Consider the following 18,504-nt stretch of genomic DNA (forward strand, 5'->3'; position numbering starts at 1 on the left):
AGAGATTGAATTGATGGATGGATGGATGGATGGATGGATGGATGGATGGATAGGTGGATGGGTGGACAGGATGGATGACTAGGTGGATGGATGACTAGGTGGATGGATGGATGGATGGATGGATGGATGGATGAATAGGGGATGGATGGATGGATGAATAGGTGATGGATGGATGGATGGACAGAGGGAAGGATGGATGAATAGGTGGTAGATGGATAGATGGATGGATGGATAGGTGGATGGGTGGATAGCTGGAAGAATGGATGACTAGGTCGATGGAGGATGACTAGGTGGATGGATGTATAGAGGAATGGATGGATGGATGGATGGATGGATGGATGTGGATGGATGGACGGGTGGACAGACGGACTTGGTATAGTGCATTGGAAGAGCTCAGACTCAAGGACCAGAATGGCGGGGTTTCCCTCACTTACTAACTGGTGCCTCTAGACAAGTCACTTAATCTCCCTGAGCCTTAGTCTGCATCTGAAAAACCGGATCATAAAAGGAACAGGCCCCTCATGGGGCTGTTGTGGTGAATGAACAGATGAGAACGGAAAGTGCTTGGTGCAGTGGTGACAGTCACAGACACCAGGAACTTGTTGGTTGTAACCACGATGCACAAAGGAGAGCAGGAAGGAGGCACGTGAAGCGCTGCTTGAAGGAACGGTGTGGCTATTCCCTCTGTGTCTGTCCCTTCCCACTCCCAGCATGGGGCCTCGAGCAGCATTTGCCCAAAGGAGGGAGAACGTGGCTTCTCTAGCAAAGCCAGGCCATTTCTGAGTGGGGAGGAAGTCAGAGTGAGGTAGTAGAGCAGAGGGCAGCCAGAGAAGCCTTCTCTGCCCTTCTGATGCACCCCCTGCTCGCCCCCCACAGCAAAGCAGATGGGCTGGCCCCTAGGGGCATGTCAGGCCCCAGCACCTGAGAGGAGGTACGACTAGGGAAGAAGGCAGGGGGGATGGGCCAGGTACATACTCACCCTCACAGGTGCGGGTGTCCCCATTGAGGTGGTAGCCGGGGGGGCATGCACACTGGAAGCTGCCAAAAGTGTTGCCACAGTCGCCCCCCTGGCACAGCCCGGGCAGCTCCTGGCACTCATCAATGTCTGTCAGGAAGTGAGGAAGCCGTGCTTAGAAACAAAGCCCCAGAAGAGGACTCTGGGAACACGGACACTGCCCTGAGCTCTCCAGGGTCCCGGAGGGGCCAGTCCTGTTTCGTCGAGAAAACCTGAGAGCTGTTGGCTATCTGGAGGGTTCACGAGGGCCTACCTTGGAGGCTGTACCTAGACTCTTTGGGGCCAGTGTCACCCTGAATTCATCCCCTTTCTCTTCATTTTCTAGTCCATCCTCCCATCCATGCATCTATCTATCCATCCATCACATAGTTCCCTCTGGATGGATTCTCCAATCTTACTACTCCCTGTACCTAAAAGGATGGAGGGATGAGGGGCACCTGGCTGGCTCAGATGGTAGAGCACTGATGCTTGATCTCAGCAGTCATGATTTCAAGCCCCACTTGGGCATAGAGCTTACTTTTTAAAAAAGGATGGATGGATGGATGGATGGATGGATGGATGGATGGACAGATAGGTGAGTAGATGGATGAACAGATGGATGGGTAGATGAGTGGATGGATGAATGTATGTATGCATGGAATACAGGAAGGGAGAGAGGGAGGGTAGAGGGAGAAAGGAAGGGAAGGAGGAAGGAATAAAGGATGGAAGACTTATGAGTGGCATGAGTGGGGAATGGATGGATGGATGGACAAACAGATGGAGGGAATTATGTGTGTGGATGGATGGAGGGAAAGAAGGGTGGGTGGGGGATGGTGGACAAATGGATGGATGAGTGGGTGGATGGATGAGTGATGAATGGATAGATGGGTGGATGGGGGATTCATGGAAGGATGGATCAACAAACCAACAGATGGAAGAAGAGGTAGATGAAAGAAAAACCAAAAAATTCACCACAAACTAAGAACAGTTTGGTCTCACTGCCTGGCCTCTGGGCAGGAAGATGTGAGCCCCCCGCAACTGTGCTTTGGTGAGGCAGGGATGAGAGAAAGCTCAACCAGGGGGTATGCAGGTGGATCGCCTGCCAGGAACTCACCTTCCAGGATGACAGTGATGGGGTTGGGCCGGAAGCCCTCGCCACCCGGGCACAAGGTTCTGTACTCGGCTGCAAGGGAAACAGGCTCTTCTGAGGGGCCGGGGGGGCGGGGTGCATTTAGGTAAAGCCCAGGGGAGGCAGGTGGGTCGAGGTCCCCTAAAAAGGCTCCAGGACGGGCCCTGCATCCCTCTACCACACCAACCACATCCCCTTACCTCCTCAGCCTCTTGGGGCCAAGAGACCTTGGCCAATCTGGGAGGAGGGGGTAGTGTGTGTGTGTGTGCGTGTGTGCGTGCGTGTGCACGTGCGAGTAAACATGTTCACATTCAACATGTGAATAGATAGACTGTGTGCTAGTTAGTTGGGGGTTCAGAAGGGCAATTTCTTCTATCCTCAAACCAGACCAGTGTGACTGCAAATTTCCCCCATTGAAAGAAAGACCCTGGACTTGACACACCCACAAAGACACACACACCTGGATAGGTGACAGGTGTGTGAACCTGAAGCCTTTGCACATGCTATTCCCACTGGAATCGCACAACCATCCCCTTGATCTGCCTGGAAAACTCCTACTCATCCTTCAAAACCTCATTCAAGCCCTTTGTCTCGGGAAGGCTTCCCTTACCCCCTTCCCCTCCACGGCCATCACTGAGCCTCAAACCCTTAGGACTGCTCTTCTCCCACAGTCCAGGGACCACTGGTTTATGGGTGAGAGGCAGGGTGCAGGGCTGTGGTTCATCCTTTTCTGGGCCCCCAGCCCCTTGCACAGGGCACAGAGGAACTCAGTGTTTGCTGACTGACTGAGGAAGGGAGCGATCGGAACACACCGAGAATGTGCAGGAAGGGATGGCAGAAAGAGACCCTGAGGCACAGCCGATGAACTGCCAAGAATATGCTGTGTGACCCAGGGCACCCCCTCTCCCTCTCTGGTTCTCAGTCTCCCTCCCATAGCAAAGACGACTCCCCGAGTCCTGGGGAGTGCTCGCCTGTGTCCCCCCACCCACCCACCCAGGGACTCACTGGTGTTGGCCATCGGGCACAGTTCACAGGGGTTGCCCCAAGCACGCCCCAGGGAGCAACAGCAAGATGCTCGGGTGACGCCAACCCCAATCTCAGCAGTGCAGGAAATGCCGCCATCCCCTCGGTCATGCGTGTCCAGGAAACAGTTCCCGACCCGGGTGTCTGGAGCAGGCAAAAAGGGGCGGTTAGCAAGTGGCAGGAGAGAAATGGTACGTGTGTGTTTGCACCTGCGTGTGTAACTGTGGGGGTAACTGTGTGTGTGGCCGTGTGCACGTCTGAAACCCTGTACACACGTATCTGTGTACACATTGGACTGTGTGTGTCTGTGTGTGTAGCCTAGAGACAGAAGGGTGCATCCGGGGAAACGGGCAGGGAGGGGAGCTGTGCGTGTGCACCCCGAGAGTCAAAGGGTGTGCAAGAGCACTGAGCACAGTGTCCCGACAGGCAACAGGCTCAGCGGCTCTGACCAGGGACCAGCGCGCGTCCTGTTTGTCAGGAACAGGTGACTGTGAACAGGCCACAGCTCCGCCCATCACCTGCCATCAGAACCCCGGCTGGCACCGCGGTTTACTCACCCACACAGCCCACCCCGCTGGGGTTCAGCTCAAAATCCTGGGGGCAGTTGCAGAGGTAGCTGCCGGGGGTGTTGACACACAGGCCATTGATGCAGTTCACGGGGTCTGCACACTCGTTGACATCTGTGGAATTGGGGGCGCCATCAGTGGGGAGCCTTCCCTTGACCCACTTCCCTGCCACCTTCTTCCTGGAAAGCTGAAGCCCTCAAGGTTGGATGTGGGGGGGCAGCCCGGGTGGCTCAGTGGTTTAGCGCTGCCTTCGGCCCAGGGCCTGATCCTGGAGACCCGGGATCGAGTCCTGTGTCGGGCTCCCTGCATGGAGCCTGCTTCTCCCTCTGCCTGTGTTTCTGCCTCCCCTTCTCCCTCAATCTGTGTCTCTCATGAAAAAACAAAAAAAATCTTTAAAAAAAAAAAAAAAAAAGGTTGGATGTGGAGCCTGGGGTGAGGCCATATCCTCCCCTGGGAAGACACCCAAGGGGGCAGCAGCCTTTAGGGGCAACCCTGCCCTGACCAACCCCATCTCCTCTGGGCTCTGTTCCACTTGGCATAGACGTCTGCCCCTTGAAAGTTTCCCGGGCCCTGGGTTCCACGCAGCTATCACACAAAGCCAACATTTAGGTCGTGCTTTCAAACCAGGGGTTGGTTGGCAGACTCTTATCTGCGGGCCAAATCTGGCCCCCTGCCTGTTTGTGTAAATAAAGTTTTATTGGCACACATCCACGCCCACTTATTTACATACTGCCTGTGTCTGCTTCCAGGCTACAAGGCACTTGCGTACAGTAGACTGTGAGGCTGGAAGGCCCTATATTTTCTATCTGGTGCTTTGCTGGAAGAGTTTGCTGACCCCATTTTATTTTTACTTTTACTTTTTTCTGACCCCCATTTTAAATACGTAAGTAGATCATTTTGACGATCGTACTGGAGGGAGCACAGCTGCGTTCATTCACCGCATTTATTCAGGAGACGATAGACGATAAGAGCGGAGGTTGAGGGGAACAGGGATCAATGGGGGTGCGGCTGGAGGTGGGGGGTCAGACAAGCCCCCCACCCCCTGGAATGGGGCATTCGGGAAGAGGTCCAAGGGCAGGGGGCCGCGAGCCTGGCGCCCTCCCGCACCCACTGCCCTGCCCACACACCCGTGCAGTTGCCGCCGCCGCGGTCCAGCTCGTAGCCCCCACTACAGACGCAGCGGAACATCCCGGGCAGGTTCTCGCAGCTCCCGAACACACAGAGGTTCCCGAGAACACACTCGTCCACATCTGTGGGGACCCCAGGTCAGCCCGCCTCGCCCGGCCGCCTGCTCCTGCCGCGCCCCCCACCCCGGGACCCACCTGCGGTGTCCCCCAGCCCCGAGGCCCCGGCCTCACCCCGGCAGGCGCGGTGGTCCTCCGTGGGGCCGAAGCCCATCTCACACTCGCAGCGGTACCCGCCGGGGGCATTGAGGCACTGCCCGTTCTCGCAGAGGTCCATGTCCTCAGCACATTCGTCCCTGTCTGCGGGACCCCAAGAGGCAGGGGGCTGGGGGCCCCACTGGCCAGGACCCGCGCAGGGTGGGCGGGGGGGGGCCCCAGTCAAACACTTCATGGCCACCCAGGGCTCCAGGAAGCGGGCGAGCAGCGCTGGCAACTCAGACCCCGACTCGGGTAGACAGGGGACCAGGTGACGCAGGCCGCGGGTGGAGGGCCCCCGGGAAGCAAGCAAGCGTTCCTGCTCCCCAACTCCAGAGCCCAGGGGAGAAGCCCGCGGGCCAGAAGTACATCCTCTCCAGCACCCCAAGGTGTGGTGTGCGGGCTGGATCGGGGCGAGTCGGGAAGCAAGCTGACCACCGTGACCACCTCGGAATCCAGCCCCCGGGGTGTCCCTCTCGGGCCCTCCCGCTCTCACCTTCACAGGAGAAGCCGTCCCCCATGAAGCCCTGGCGGCAGACGCAGCGGTAGGAGCCGGGAACGTTCAGACAGTCGGCTCTCAAGCTGCACCCGTGCTCCCAGAAGGCACACTCATCCAGGTCTGCAGGACACGGAGCCCGGAGCCCCCAGGTGTGTGCATTGGGGGGCTGCAGGGAGGCAGACCCTCCGATCTCGGCCCTGACCAGCACCCACCCCCACCCCCGCAGACACCCCTGGGCCCGGCCACCCCCACCCTGCCCCCCACCTGCCCCCGACCTACCTCAGCTGCTCTGCCCAGGCCGCCTGCCCCCAGGCACTCACCGTGGCATGCGAAGCCATCCCCCACCCAGCCTGGCTGGCACCTGCAGCTGAAACTCCCAGGGACGTTGAGGCAGGAAGCGTGACTGTCACAGCTGTGTCTCCCAAGCTCACACTCGTCCACGTCTGCAAGGAGAGGACCCCGGTCGCAAGAAGGGTTGGGACCAGGAGAGGGAAGGCAGACACAGCACCCCTACAAGGCTGGAGCCTAGCAGAGATGGGGCCCCAGGAGCAGAGTGGGGAGATAGTATAGCCTCCTGGGGGAGGGCTGGCCCAGAAAGCCCCGCCCCCCCACCACTCCAGTAGCTTCCACCTTCACCCAGGGCCCAGGAGAAAACCCCCACCCCCAACCCCAAAAAGCATGACTCCCAGCAGCCCTCTGAAGTGGTCTGAGATAGCAGCAGGAGAGGCTCAGGGTAGACCTTAAGCATAACCGTCCTAATGCATATGCCCTCGCTCTGAAAAGCGGGATTTCTCCTAAACCTGAGTTTCCGATCCTCAGGCGAGTCTGAAGTCGGCTTCACCCTTATACCCTCTGCAGTGTCCACCCACTGCCTAAGTGAGCTACTGGGTACTGCGCATTTCTTCACACTACTTCCACTGTTACTCGCCCAAATGTTATTTTACAAGCTAATCTTACGTCAATGACAGTCTCTAAAAAGTCATGGAACTGAGGCTGTCTTGTGACGTATGACTCTCATACCCATTAAAATAAACTGCCTAACTGTATATTTGCGTCCTCCAAAAAGGTCATGCTCCAGCCCTAGTTCCTGGAACCTGCGAACAGCACCTTATTTGGAAATAGGTCTTTGTGTCTTTGTGGATGTAAACCAAGTTAGTTAGGACAGGATCCTCCTGGACTATGGTGGCCCTAATCCAATGGCTGGCATCCTTGTAAGACAGGAATTGGGACCCAGAACCCACGTGAGGACAGAGTGGAGTGACACATTTACAAGCCAAGAAATATGGAGGACTGATAGCCCTGTCACCAGAAGGCCGAAGGGCAGATTCCCACTCTGAGCCCCCGGGAGGGAACCCATCCTGCCCACACACCCTGATTGCAGATTTCTGGCCTCCAGACCGCTCTGGAGAGGAAATACATTTCTGCAGCTGTGAGCCGCCAGGCTTGGAGGAATTTGTTACGGCAGCCCTAGGAACCCTAACCGACGACTGCTGAAATGTTCAGCCCCGTATCACTTAAAGCCATCAGGTTGGCATGCTTTGGGGACACTGCTGTGGACGCCTCGGGGTGCAGAGGTCTCTCTGCAGAGCTGTGTGCTGAGAGGAGCCCCAGCGGCACCTGACTGGGTCCTGTTCCCGCTTTAACACAAGACCCCACCTGTGGAAATCTGGAAGAATGAGGTCTGGCTGTGCTCAGCCCTGAGGGATGGGGCGGCCCCCAGGACCCCTGAGCTGGCTCCTTGGAGCCCCCTGCACCAGCACCACGCCGCCGACCGCCAGCTCACCGGAGCAGCCCGTGGCCCCCTTCCTGATGACGTAACCCCGCTGGCAGTGGCACACAAAGGAACCTTTTGTGTTCTCACAGTCCCCGTGGAGGCAAATGTGGGGGTTCAGGTCACACTCATTCACATCTGTGGGATGACAGGGGAGGGAGCAAGTGAGGGTGGAGGGGATGTGCAAGCGAGCATGGCTCTCGGCCCTGCAGTGCAGGCCCCCCATGTTGAGGCTCTCTTTGCCCAACTCCAGGACGGGGGAAGCTCCTTCTGGTGCCACCACTGGGCGACCAGGAGCATCAAGTCAACATTTCACAGCCCATATTCTGTGGTATGTATCAGGCATGTGTTCCCAAAAGGATGTTGAAGCTGAATGCATTTAGAGCGCATGGAGCTAAGCGAAGCTAGCCAGGTTTTTCTCTTACAGACCTTATCTGAGCCTTTATGCCAATGTGGATCTGTAAGAAGGGGATGGAGAGATAAAGCAGTTCCCTATTTGATCTGATCCGAGGCACTGAGCACTCCCTCAGACTCCTGCGGTCCAGAAGGCTAAGCTGCTCTGGAGTTGGATACGTCTTTTGGGAGTCACGCTTCTACTTCCTCGAACTTCCCCACTCTGGCCCCAGCTCTGCCCTGATGCGGCACCCAGCACACATCTGCTCCCTGGGCCTCGTGACGCCCTGCAGCCAGGACAGGACAGTGACCATGGCCTGAACATCCCAGGGTCCCCAAGCAGGGCTCAGGTAACACAGTCCAGAGTGCCTTTCCCGTCTTGCTCAGCCTCTTATGCAGAAAACACCTCGGCGTGCAGCAATCTTAACATGTAGCCCTGGGAGCGGGGTGTGAACCTGTGTGTGCATCAGGTACACGGTGAGCGTTGGGTGGACGTGCTTAAAGAACAAGGTTCAGGGCATCTGCTGCTAAGAATCAGACCCCACAGACTCTGGCACATGGCGGTCTGTTCAGGGCACTGGCGGCCATGGGTGGACTGCTGCACTGCTGCAAAGCTGGTCTCCCTCGCCCACGTGTGACAGGGAAGGAGCTTGGTGTCTGTCTTGCCCACATGCCTCCTTGCAGAAGGTCTGTCCTGTGAGTTCAGACCCCCACCCCACAGTCACCCCCACTGTGTGTCACCCCCACTCCACAGTCCCGGCTCCTCACCAATGCATGTCCTTGAGTCCGGCGTGGCCATGAAGCCATCATAGCATAGGCAGTGGTGACCCCCTGGCACGTTGGCACACTGGCCCCCATCGCAGATGTCTGGGTTCTCCGCACACTCATCCACGTCTGGTGGGGGGGGCAGAGGAGGGGGCTGGGCTGTAAGCAGGCAGGGACAGAGGGGGAGCCCCAGGGACCCTGCCACAGGGTCAGTGGCCTGTCCCAGGTCTGGCTGGCTTCACCTGGGCCAGGTGAGGTTGGTTCCCTCATCCCACACACCTGCACACGCCCTCCCGTTGGGCATCAGAGAGTAGCCGTGTCCGCAGCCGCACCGGTAGCTGCCCTCCGTATTTGTGCAGTGTACGTCACACCCACCGTTCCCAGAGCGGCATTCGTTTATGTCTGCGGGGGGCAGGGCAGAGGTGGAGAAGCAGGGCCGAGGGGCAAGGCCGGGCTGGGCATGGGGCTGATGGGGGCAGAGAGGACGAGCCGCTGCGGCTGGGGCCCCCATCAGGACTAGGGGACGGCGGCTGGCCCCGGGTGTGGCAGGGGGGCGTGGGCTCACCCATGCAGCCCTGGCGGTCAGGTGTGCTCTGGAAGCCAGCATGGCAGGAGCACTGGAAGGCCCCGATGACGTTGACACAGTGGCCGTGGGGACACAGGCTGTCGCTCAGGGAGCACTCATCGACATCTGTGGGGGGAGCATGTGGATGGTGGGGGCCGGGTGTGAGCAGCCGGGTGACAGGGACCCTTCTGCCATCTACATGTCCCTGAGACACTCGGACACACATGCACACCGATGCATTCACACACACACACAAACACACACACACTCAAATACACACTCACATCCCTCTGCCCACTCACAAGATTCACAAACGCACCCTATACGCACACATTCACCCTTGGTGGACACACATCCACACCCAGACACACACACCTGACACTCGCATACCAGTTGCACACTCACCCTCACAGGCAGTGTCCTTGGCCGTCAGCGCATGCCCGGGAGGGCACTGACACTTGTAGCTCCCCTCCACGTTGATGCAGGTACCTCCCCGGCACAGCAGCGGGTCCCGCACACACTCGTCCACGTCTGGGCATGTGGAAGAGAGCAGATGTAAAGACGCTGGCCGGGGTGGCTGTGCTGTGGCTCGTGTGGAAGCTGCTCCCTGCGGTCCCCGGCCTGTCCCCCTGGCTCCACTCATGAGAGCCTGGAGGCTTGGGGCTCAGATGACCCTAGGGAGCAGAGCTTGAGCTGAAAAGAGCAGGGACAAGTGAACCCAGGAAGGAAGCTGGAATTCTCAGGGGAATCAGGGCCACCAGGCTGACGCTCCTGGAGTCACTGAGGGAGCCCCTGAGAAGCAACCCTGTAGGACACAGGGGAAAGGCAAGGTCCAGCCTCGAGGCATCAGTGTGGGGAGCAGGCTGTCCCAACAGCCTCTTCGAACTCATCTCCTTCACTTCCTTCCACCCCTCTGACCCACCCCAGGGCCTTTGCACCTGCTGTTCTCCCTTCAGGCTGATCTTCCAGCCCCTCTGCACCACATAGACTCCCAGTCCCTCAGCCACAACCTCAAGCCCCCGAGCGCAGGACATCCCCGGGGACCACACTCCACCCCTCCACAAAGTGCTTCTCACAGTGACCATTTTGCATTTCTCTGGGGATTAATCTTACTAACGCCTGTCTCCCCATCAGGTCGTGAGCTCAGAGGGACTGGTCATGGGCTAACGAATGAGCTCTTGGCAGTTCCCTCAATAATGGGACACAAAATGTTCGCTGAATGAATAAAAAAAGGAAGGAAGGAAGGAAGGAAGGAAGGAAGGAAGGAAGGAAGGAAGGAAGGAAGGGAGGGGAGCTCCTCTCTCCAGGGCCCTTCTCTTCTTCTCCCACTACACCTGCCCTGGGAGAACTCACCCAGACCTTGGTCCCTAGGCCTCAATTCTGCAGGACAGACCTGATGTCCGGCTGCCTTTGGGGACACCACCCCACAGCACCCGGATTTGCTGGGTCTCGGCTTCTCCCCACACTTGCCCCTCCAACCCTATCCATCAAAGCAACATCCCCACCACCCCTCCCCGCAGCCCCAAGACCCATCGGGGTCCCCCACACAATGGCCCTGCGGTCACCTACCCACGCAGTTCTTCATCAGCATTAAGCCGCTCTCATAGCCACGGAAACACTCGCACTCAAAGCTGCCTGGGGTGTTGACACAGGTGCCCTGGCCGCAGAGGTCAGGGGAGATGTGGCACTCGTCGATGTCTGGGGAGAGAGGGGCAGGGGCCGGCCTCCACATGTGTAGATACTGCGAAGGAGCCTGAGATGCCGAAGTGGGCCAGGGGTCAGGGGTAGGGGGCAGGGGTGAGGTGGGGAGGCAGGGGGCGCAGAGATGCTGTGACTGCACCCCAGACAAGAGCAGGGAGTTTCCTCCCTGGAGGTCACCTTTGTCAGCCCCTCCTTTTACGGTAGGGGTCCCCTAAGGGGCAGAGAGGGCGGCAACCTGCCCTGGGTCACACAGCCGGCTGGCAGGCAGGACAAGACAGGCCCGCGGAACAGGTCTTGACTCCACGTCTGCTTCGAAGCCCCCGTCCCTGCAGGCGCCCCCCCAATCAGTGGTCGAGGCAGGCCCGTACCTGTGCAGTTCCTGCCCTGGGTATCCGGGGCGAAGCCCCCCGCACAGGAGCAGCGGAAGCTGCCCACCGTGTTCCGGCAGGTGCCGTGCACGCAGAGGCTGGGAAACGCCTTGCACTCATTCACATCTGCGGCGCAGGAGCAGAAAACGCTGTCGGTCAAATGCGTCCACTGTCCCTGGGTGTGCTCCCCAGGTTTCACACCTCGAACTGCATGCACACCCTCCGCTCTCCCCCAGACACACTCCCCGCCTCGGGGCCCCGGCTGTGTTGTGCCCTCTCCCCGGCCTCCAGGCTCCCAGCGCCCCAATACACCTTTGTAGAAGGGCCGGCCAGACAGGAAGTCCCGGCTGGCGAAGCCCAGCCCCCGGGGACACAGGCTGGCAAATGCGGGGGACCCGGGCTCTGGGCACGCCTCACACGCGGCCCCCCAGGCGGCCCCCACTGAGCAGCAGCAAACGTCCATCCGGTATTTGCCGGGCAGGGCGGCCCCACACTCGTCCTCATCCCAACGCAGGAAACACGGCTCCAGGCGCATGTCTACACGGAGGGACAGTCATCGGGTCACCCCCTCCCACCTTGCCGTGGTCTCCCTCGGCAGCATCTGTCCGCACCGCCCTCCCCAGCAGGAAGGAGCACGAGGGGAGTGACTGCCTCGTGCTGACACTCGACGTCACCCAACAGTTACATTTTAGTGGCAATAACTCGCCCTGTTAAGGTGCTTGCTAGGTGCCGGGTGCCATTCTAAGCTCCTCAACCCACTTCATCTTCAAAGTAACATCAAGACTCCCTCAGAACAACCTGATGGCAGGGGCACCTGGGTGGCTCAGTGGTTGAGCATCTGCCTTCCGCTCAGGGTGTGATCCCCGGGTCCTGGCATCGAGTCCCACATTGGGCTCCCTGCATGGAGCCTGCTTCTCCCTCTGCCTGTGTCTCTGCCTCTCTCTGTGTGTCTCTCAGGAATAAATAAATAAAATCTTTAAAAAATTTTAAAAAGATGTTAACAGTGGCAAAACCAGGGAGCCCTCATCCAGCGGGGAAAACATCTCAGATCTCTGAGCCTGAGGGGGGAGCCATTCGGAGGGAATGTTGGAGCCCCAGATGCTGAGGGAGATTCCCAGGCATGCTAGGGGTGCCCGGTGAGCAGATCCGCCCCGTGTCAACACTCTCCACTTAACGAGAAGGAATAAATAAAAGTCACAGACACGGGCAGCCTGGGTGGCTCAGCGGTTTAACGCCGTCTCCAGCCCAGGGCCTGATCCTGGAGACCCGGGATTGAGTCCCACATCAGGCTCCCTGCATGGAGCCTGCTTCTCCCTCCGCCTGTCTGTCTGTCTCTCTCTCTCTCTCTCTCTCTCTCTCTGTCTCTCATGAAGAAATAAATAAAAATCTTTTTAAAAAAAAGTCGCAGATGCTGTTTCACAAGCTCTTACTGTTTGCAACGAGCCTCATTAAAGTGAAGTGAAAGGGTGAACCCCCAAAACAAACAAGGCCCTCTTTTGAGACATGTCAGCAAGAAATGAGTGCAGAAGTAGAGAGGGTCCCAGAGGTCTCCCCAAATCCTTTCTGTCCCTAGGAGGGGTCTCCAGGCACTGGGGCAGGGGCAGTGGAGGGAGGGCGAGGTGGCCCCGAGGACTCACCCACGCACAGCCGGCCCGTGGCATCCAGCGTCAGGCCCTCGGGGCACTCACAGCGGAAGGAGCCAGCCGTGTTGAGGCAGCGTCCATTGGGACATACCCCGGGGAAGACCTCGCATTCGTTCACATCTGGGCAGGGTCAGAAAAGGAGACGGTTGTCCTTGGGGAGGCGGGAAGGAACAGTGCCAGCCCCAGAGGCCAGGGAGTCTCGGGCATGACCCGGGTATCAGGGAGGGGGAATCTCTGTCTCGACCTCAAAAGACTTCAGGACCCCGGGCATCCCCCATGGCATGCACCTGTCCGCGTGCAGCTCAGAGGGAGGAGTGAACCACAGAGCGGGGCAGGGAGTTACCTTCACAGGTGAGTCCCGTCATGCGGGCAAAGCCACGGGCACAGGCAGGATCTGGGGTTGAGAGAAGCAGAGTAGGCACAGGAGCCACGCTCTCCGTCCAGACCCCCGTCCTCTCAATGGGCGCCCAGGCAACCGCAGTGGCCAAGCCTGGGAGGTCCCCCAGAGCTCACCGGGGGGCTCCCAGGGCATTACCGGGCTTGCAGCGTTCGCAGGGGCTCCCCCAGGCAGCCCCGAGGGTGGCACAGCACTCGGACCGCAGGGAGGCTCCGGGCAGGTTCGCTTCACAGCGGCCATCCTGGACCTTCAGCCAGCATGTGCCCTTGATGTTGTCTGCAGGGGAGGGGGTCACCCGTGTCACCTCCAGCCCCCACCCGTGCGCTGGCCCACAGAGACCCAGCCTTCCCCAGGGCGGGATGTAGGGCTGGGCAGCAGGGGCCCTGCCACTCCGTGGGACTCGGGGCCCTCTCACCTAGGCACATGGTGCCGGAGGGCCCCAGCCGGCTGCCCGGGACGCATTCACAGGCGTAGGAACCGGCCAGGTTCCGACACGCACCATTTACACATGGGTTGGACAGGCACTCGTCGATGTCTGCAAAGACAGCCCCCCACTGGGTCCTGAGCTGTGGAAGGGGGAGCCCCAGCTGACCAGGGCCCCCTCCTCCCCAGGGGCTGTTGGGGTCCAGTGGCAAAAGTTGCACACAGGTGTACACATATATCCACGCGTGTACTTGACCAGACAAGGCATGTGCACGTGGGCCAGGTGGATAGGAGCGGAGTGGGCAGATAGGCACGCACATGTGCTTGCACAGAGTTGTGCTGGGCACCCAAGCAAGCGCGCTGACACACAGGATCCTGTGAGCATGCACACATGGCCGATGTGGGGGGCACAGACACAGTGGGGAGCAGTGACCCTCAAGGGGGTCACAGTATGAGAGAGGGTGAGAGTGAGAGGCAGGAGGGAAGCCCAGGAAGATGGAGGCCTGGATGTGGCCAGGGAGTGGGCGGCAGGCAGCTGCAGGGCCTTGACTGGAACAGGGCCTGAGAGGGACACGTGGGGGACAGAGGTGGCTCAGGAGTAGGGAGCGGTGGGCGTGAGGACGGTGCTGTGGAGAGCCTTGGCCGTCAGGGGAGGGAGAGGTGACAAAAGGCCCGGGCAGAGGTGGAGTCATGCAGAGGCAGCAGGGGTGCCTGAGTGTTGGGGAACAAGGATGTTGCTGCAAAGTGTGTGCGTGCCTGAACACGTGTGTGCGTGTATCCATGGATGTGCAGGCACAAAGGCACAGATGTGTGAATACACATCTAAGTGTGTGGCTGTGAGCTTAAGTGTGAAAATGTGAGAATGTGGGCACACACATTTCTTTGAGAGTGTGCTCCTGAGTGTGTGTGTGACCGTGTAGACATGTCCGTGAGTGTGAATATGGGGGTGTATGTGTGTATTGAGTGAGCACCAATATGTGTAACTGAGTGTCTGATCGTATGCACACACGTGTGAATGGCTGAAGGTCTGAATGGATGAGTAAGTGTGTGACTGTGTGTGGCTGGGAGTATGAGTGGGTAAAGTGTAAGAATAAGTGGGTGTGGGAATGTGGGTATATGTGGGTTTGAGCGCACATGCTGGTGAGTGTGCACAACCGTGTGAGACCAAGTGTGAATAAATCTATGTCCGTGAGTGTGAATGTGTGTGTGAATGAGTATACACACACACGCAACATGCGCAAGCGTCTGCCCATGCAGTACACAGCACGTGCAGTGTGTAAGGGTGTGTGTGTGCATGTAACATGCACTGTGTGTGCACACACAGCATGCATGTGTCTAAGAGTGCAAGTGTGTATGCAGGGTGCAGCATGCATAAGTGCTGGAATGTGTGTGTGCCTGTGCGGGGACAGCACAGGTGTGTCTGTGTGCACGCCTGTGAGTGTGCGTGGGACCCTGTACCTTCGCAGGTCTCCATGTCCTGCCGGAAGCTGAAGCCCTGGGGGCAGGAGCAGCTGTAGCTGCCTGGGCTGTTCCGGCACCACCCGTTGTCACACAGGAGGCTATTGCGAGCACACTCGTCCACATCTAGAAGGTGGGGGTGGGAGAGGGGGGTGAGGGCTGTGCAGTGGGGGCGGCCCGTGCACCTGCCGGGGTTCTGCTGGGCACGCTCACCCACACACTCCTTGCCGCCGGCTCCCGCCTCGTAGCCCGGGCTGCACACACAGCGGTAGGTGCCGCGCAGGTTCTCGCACAGGCCGTGGGTGCAGATGTTGGGGTCCAGTGCACACTCGTTGATGTCTGCAGCAGGAAGAGGGTGTAGGCAGGCTGCCGAGGTTCCAGAAGCCGGGTGCCCCCTGGGGCCAGAGCTCAGGCCCAGACCCTGCCCCATTTCCCTCTAAACCCACCATCTGGGCACAGTGGACCTTTGGGGCCATCCTTTGCCGTGGAGTCCATCCTATGTACTGTAGGATGCTGAGCAGCATCCCTGACCTCTACCCATCAGACGCCAACAGTACCCTTCCCAGTTTTTCTCCAGACGTTGCCAAATGCACCTGGATGGGGAGGGTGGCTGCAAAACTGCCCTCAGTTTGGAACCCACGGAATAAAAATTGGTACAGCAGCAACACAGTAAAAATAAGAGCCATCGTAATTGCTAACATTCCATCTTTACTCATCTGATCCTCTAACACCCCTGAAACAGGTCCTCTATGATCCCCACTTCGCAGACAAGGAAGCGGAAGCAGAGAGGGTGAGTTGCCCCAGGTTATTCAAGCAGTAAACAGTGGGACCAGGATTGGAACCCAGGCATCTGGCTCCAGAACCTGTGCCCTTAACTGGGTGAGAGCGTGGTCGTGCCCACATCTGTCCTCCCCTGATGGCCCAGCAGTCAGTGGAAAATCAACCATCCTAAGTCCTTTTGTTCCCACTCAGGCAGAAAGGCTGATTGTGTGTGTGTGTGTGTGTGTGTGTGTGTGTGTTCAGCCAACAAACAAGGAGATGCACACATGGGGAATTTCCTTTCCTTTCAAGTTTCAACTGTACAGATCAGGCAATTTGGGCCGAGACCTGGTGGCCACAGGAGACCAGCCAGGGATCCTACAGTAGGGACTGTCTGGTTGTGGGGGGTTGGCGGGGGGAATCAAAAGAATCACAGAAAAAAAAAATTAAAAAAAAAAAAGAATCACACAGGTTGCAGAGTGAGTGGAGCCGAAAACGCAGCTCAGGAGGGAAACGGGGCGTGAGAGAAAGCACAGCTTTACACGTCCACCATCTCTAGCTCTACGGGTTGAATGGTGTCCTCCCCAAAGTCGTATGTTAAAGTCCTAACCACGTGGCCTCACGTGGAGATCGGGTCTTTACAGAGGTGATCCTGTTAAAACGAGGTCATTCGGGGAGCCTCCCAACCCATTCTGATACGACGATTGTACACTTGTAAAGGGGGGGAATTTGGACGTACACACACGTGTACACACCGGGAGGGCCCCACGTAACGATGGAGGCGGAAATCGGGAAGACACTTCTACAAGCCGAGGAACACCACCAGAAACTGGAAGAGAAGCAAGGAATGGCTTCTCCCTCGCAGCCTCAGAAGAAACCAACCCTGTCTACACCTTGATCTCAGACTCCGAGCCTCCGGAGCTGCGGAGGAGCACATTTCTGTTGTTGAAGCCTCAGCAAACTGACACAGTGCCCGCCCCCCGCGCCCCCGCAGCCCTCTCCTGACACTGGCTGCCACTCACCTCTACCATCCGCGGTGATGCCCAGACCGCTGCTGCACAGAATCTGGAACTCGGCTGGGGGCGCAGGGACGGGGAGAGGAGCGGTCAGTGGGCATTGCGGAGCCTCGGCCACTCCCAAGGACGTGGCTGGCCCCTTGGTGCTGAGCAAGAGTCTAGGACCAGGAGGATCCCTCCCTCCCCCAGTGCAGAGAGCGATTTTCCACGGTCCTTTCTTGAGGAGAGTCACCAGCGGAGAGATGCCCCCCTACCACCCCATGGGAGCCAAGAGCCCTGTCCCTTCCCACCCCCAGGGTGATGAGCTGGAGGGTGTACAGGACAAAAAAGGCAGGTAAGGCCAGGCAGCAGGACGCTCACCAGAGTTCTTGGCAGGACACGGCAGGCAGGGCTCCCCAAATCCGTGGTCTGGGCTAGCACAGCAGCACTCGGATTTGGTGACCGCGCCAGGGAAGGGGCGGGCGCAGGAGCCCAGCTCCAGGGCTCCATAGCAGGTGCTGCGCACGTGGGTGTCCACGCACACTCGGCCGTCCGCGCCCACGGCCAGCCCCCCCAGGCAGTGGCAGCGAAAGGAGCCTTCGGTGTTGGTACAGTGGCCGTTCACGCAGATGCCCGGAGTCTGGCACTCATCGATGTCTGGGTGCGGCAGGACACAGGGGCTGTGCAAAAGGTCCCAGTGCCACCACCCCCGCCCCTCCCCTCCCTGCCCATCACCGTCCCTTCCATCCCACCGTCCTGTCCAGCCTCTGGCCTCACCCACGCAGTAGCGGCCACTGGGTGCCAGCAGGAAGCCGGATTTGCAGAGACACGTGAAGCTGCCGTCCTCGTTGATGCACACCCCGTTGGTGCACATGGTGGTGGTGGCACACTCGTTGTGATCTAGAGACACCGGAGAGGCTGGATCCCATTCTGGCCCCTTGCTGGGCCAGCCCTGCCTGCAGACCAGCCCCTCCCTCTCACTTCTACAGGGCGCAGCAGAGCGAGGGGCCAGGGGCCTGACCACCTCCATTTAAAACAAAGAAAAGGGGAAACCAGCTGGCAAGAAGATAGTCTAACTGAAAGGAAGTGGTAGGGCGCAGAAATGAGTATCAAAAGATCAGTTTTGCACTAAAAGGTCTGCACCCAAAGGAGTAAAAGAAATGAATGAATGAATGAATGAATGAATGAGGGGCATCTGGCTGGCTCAGCAGTTGAGCATCTGCCTTGGGCTCAGGGCGTGATCCCGGGGTCCTGGGATTGAGTCCCGCATCGGGCTTCCCGTGGGAAGCCTGTTTCTCCCTCTGCCTGTGTCTCTCATGAATAAATAAATAAAATCTTAAAGAAAAAAAGAAATGAATGAATGAATGATGCACATAAAAATCTGTACATGAATGTCCATGGCGAGATTCTCCATAATCGCGAAAAGTGGAAACAGCCCAAACGTCCATCGGCTGAGGAGTGAGGAAACAAGATGTGGCCCTCCAGCCACCGTCGGGGAGTCCTCGGCCACCAACAGGGGCGAGGTGTCCACACATGTCTTACGGTGGAAGACCCCAAACCCCGCAGGGAGCCTGAGAGGTCACCCCCACCCCCGCGGTCCTGATCCTCCTACACACTCGGCCACATTCTCGCTGTCCTGTGACAGTTCCCAGGACGGGCTTAGGTCCCGGGTCAGA

At 58.5% G+C, this 18,504-nt stretch overlaps 2 protein-coding genes across 12 annotated transcripts in view; one reads left to right on the forward strand and one right to left on the reverse strand.

Annotated features, from left to right (window-relative positions):
• FBN3 (fibrillin 3) overlaps positions 1-18,504 on the reverse strand; it is a 52,936-nt gene that overhangs the window by 26,278 nt on the left and 8,154 nt on the right. The window contains exons 13-37 of the mRNA XM_077860200.1: positions 17,606-17,728; positions 17,210-17,485; positions 16,856-16,909; positions 15,288-15,413; positions 15,075-15,200; positions 13,609-13,728; positions 13,332-13,469; positions 13,140-13,190; positions 12,791-12,916; positions 11,466-11,690; positions 11,154-11,279; positions 10,654-10,782; positions 9,490-9,615; positions 9,085-9,210; positions 8,799-8,921; positions 8,523-8,648; positions 7,374-7,499; positions 5,911-6,033; positions 5,588-5,710; positions 5,071-5,196; positions 4,840-4,962; positions 3,704-3,826; positions 3,129-3,290; positions 2,109-2,177; positions 980-1,105 (exon numbers count right to left, since the gene is read on the reverse strand). Coding sequence (XP_077716326.1) covers positions 980-1,105; positions 2,109-2,177; positions 3,129-3,290; positions 3,704-3,826; positions 4,840-4,962; positions 5,071-5,196; positions 5,588-5,710; positions 5,911-6,033; positions 7,374-7,499; positions 8,523-8,648; positions 8,799-8,921; positions 9,085-9,210; positions 9,490-9,615; positions 10,654-10,782; positions 11,154-11,279; positions 11,466-11,690; positions 12,791-12,916; positions 13,140-13,190; positions 13,332-13,469; positions 13,609-13,728; positions 15,075-15,200; positions 15,288-15,413; positions 16,856-16,909; positions 17,210-17,485; positions 17,606-17,728 — 3,222 coding nt within the window. The remainder of the gene's footprint in view (positions 1-979; positions 1,106-2,108; positions 2,178-3,128; positions 3,291-3,703; positions 3,827-4,839; positions 4,963-5,070; positions 5,197-5,587; positions 5,711-5,910; positions 6,034-7,373; positions 7,500-8,522; positions 8,649-8,798; positions 8,922-9,084; positions 9,211-9,489; positions 9,616-10,653; positions 10,783-11,153; positions 11,280-11,465; positions 11,691-12,790; positions 12,917-13,139; positions 13,191-13,331; positions 13,470-13,608; positions 13,729-15,074; positions 15,201-15,287; positions 15,414-16,855; positions 16,910-17,209; positions 17,486-17,605; positions 17,729-18,504) is intronic.
• The window catches only part of HNRNPM (heterogeneous nuclear ribonucleoprotein M), a 276,948-nt gene continuing 265,984 nt past the window's right edge, over positions 7,541-18,504 (forward strand). For all 11 annotated transcript variants that reach the window (XM_077860179.1, XM_077860181.1, XM_077860182.1 and 8 more), the window contains exon 1: positions 7,541-7,546. The gene's annotated coding sequence lies outside the window, so the exon portion shown is untranslated. The remainder of the gene's footprint in view (positions 7,547-18,504) is intronic.

The sequence above is a fragment of the Canis aureus genome, chromosome 19 (genome assembly GCF_053574225.1).
Source record: "Canis aureus isolate CA01 chromosome 19, VMU_Caureus_v.1.0, whole genome shotgun sequence".
NCBI classification, from domain to species: Eukaryota; Metazoa; Chordata; class Mammalia; order Carnivora; family Canidae; genus Canis; species Canis aureus.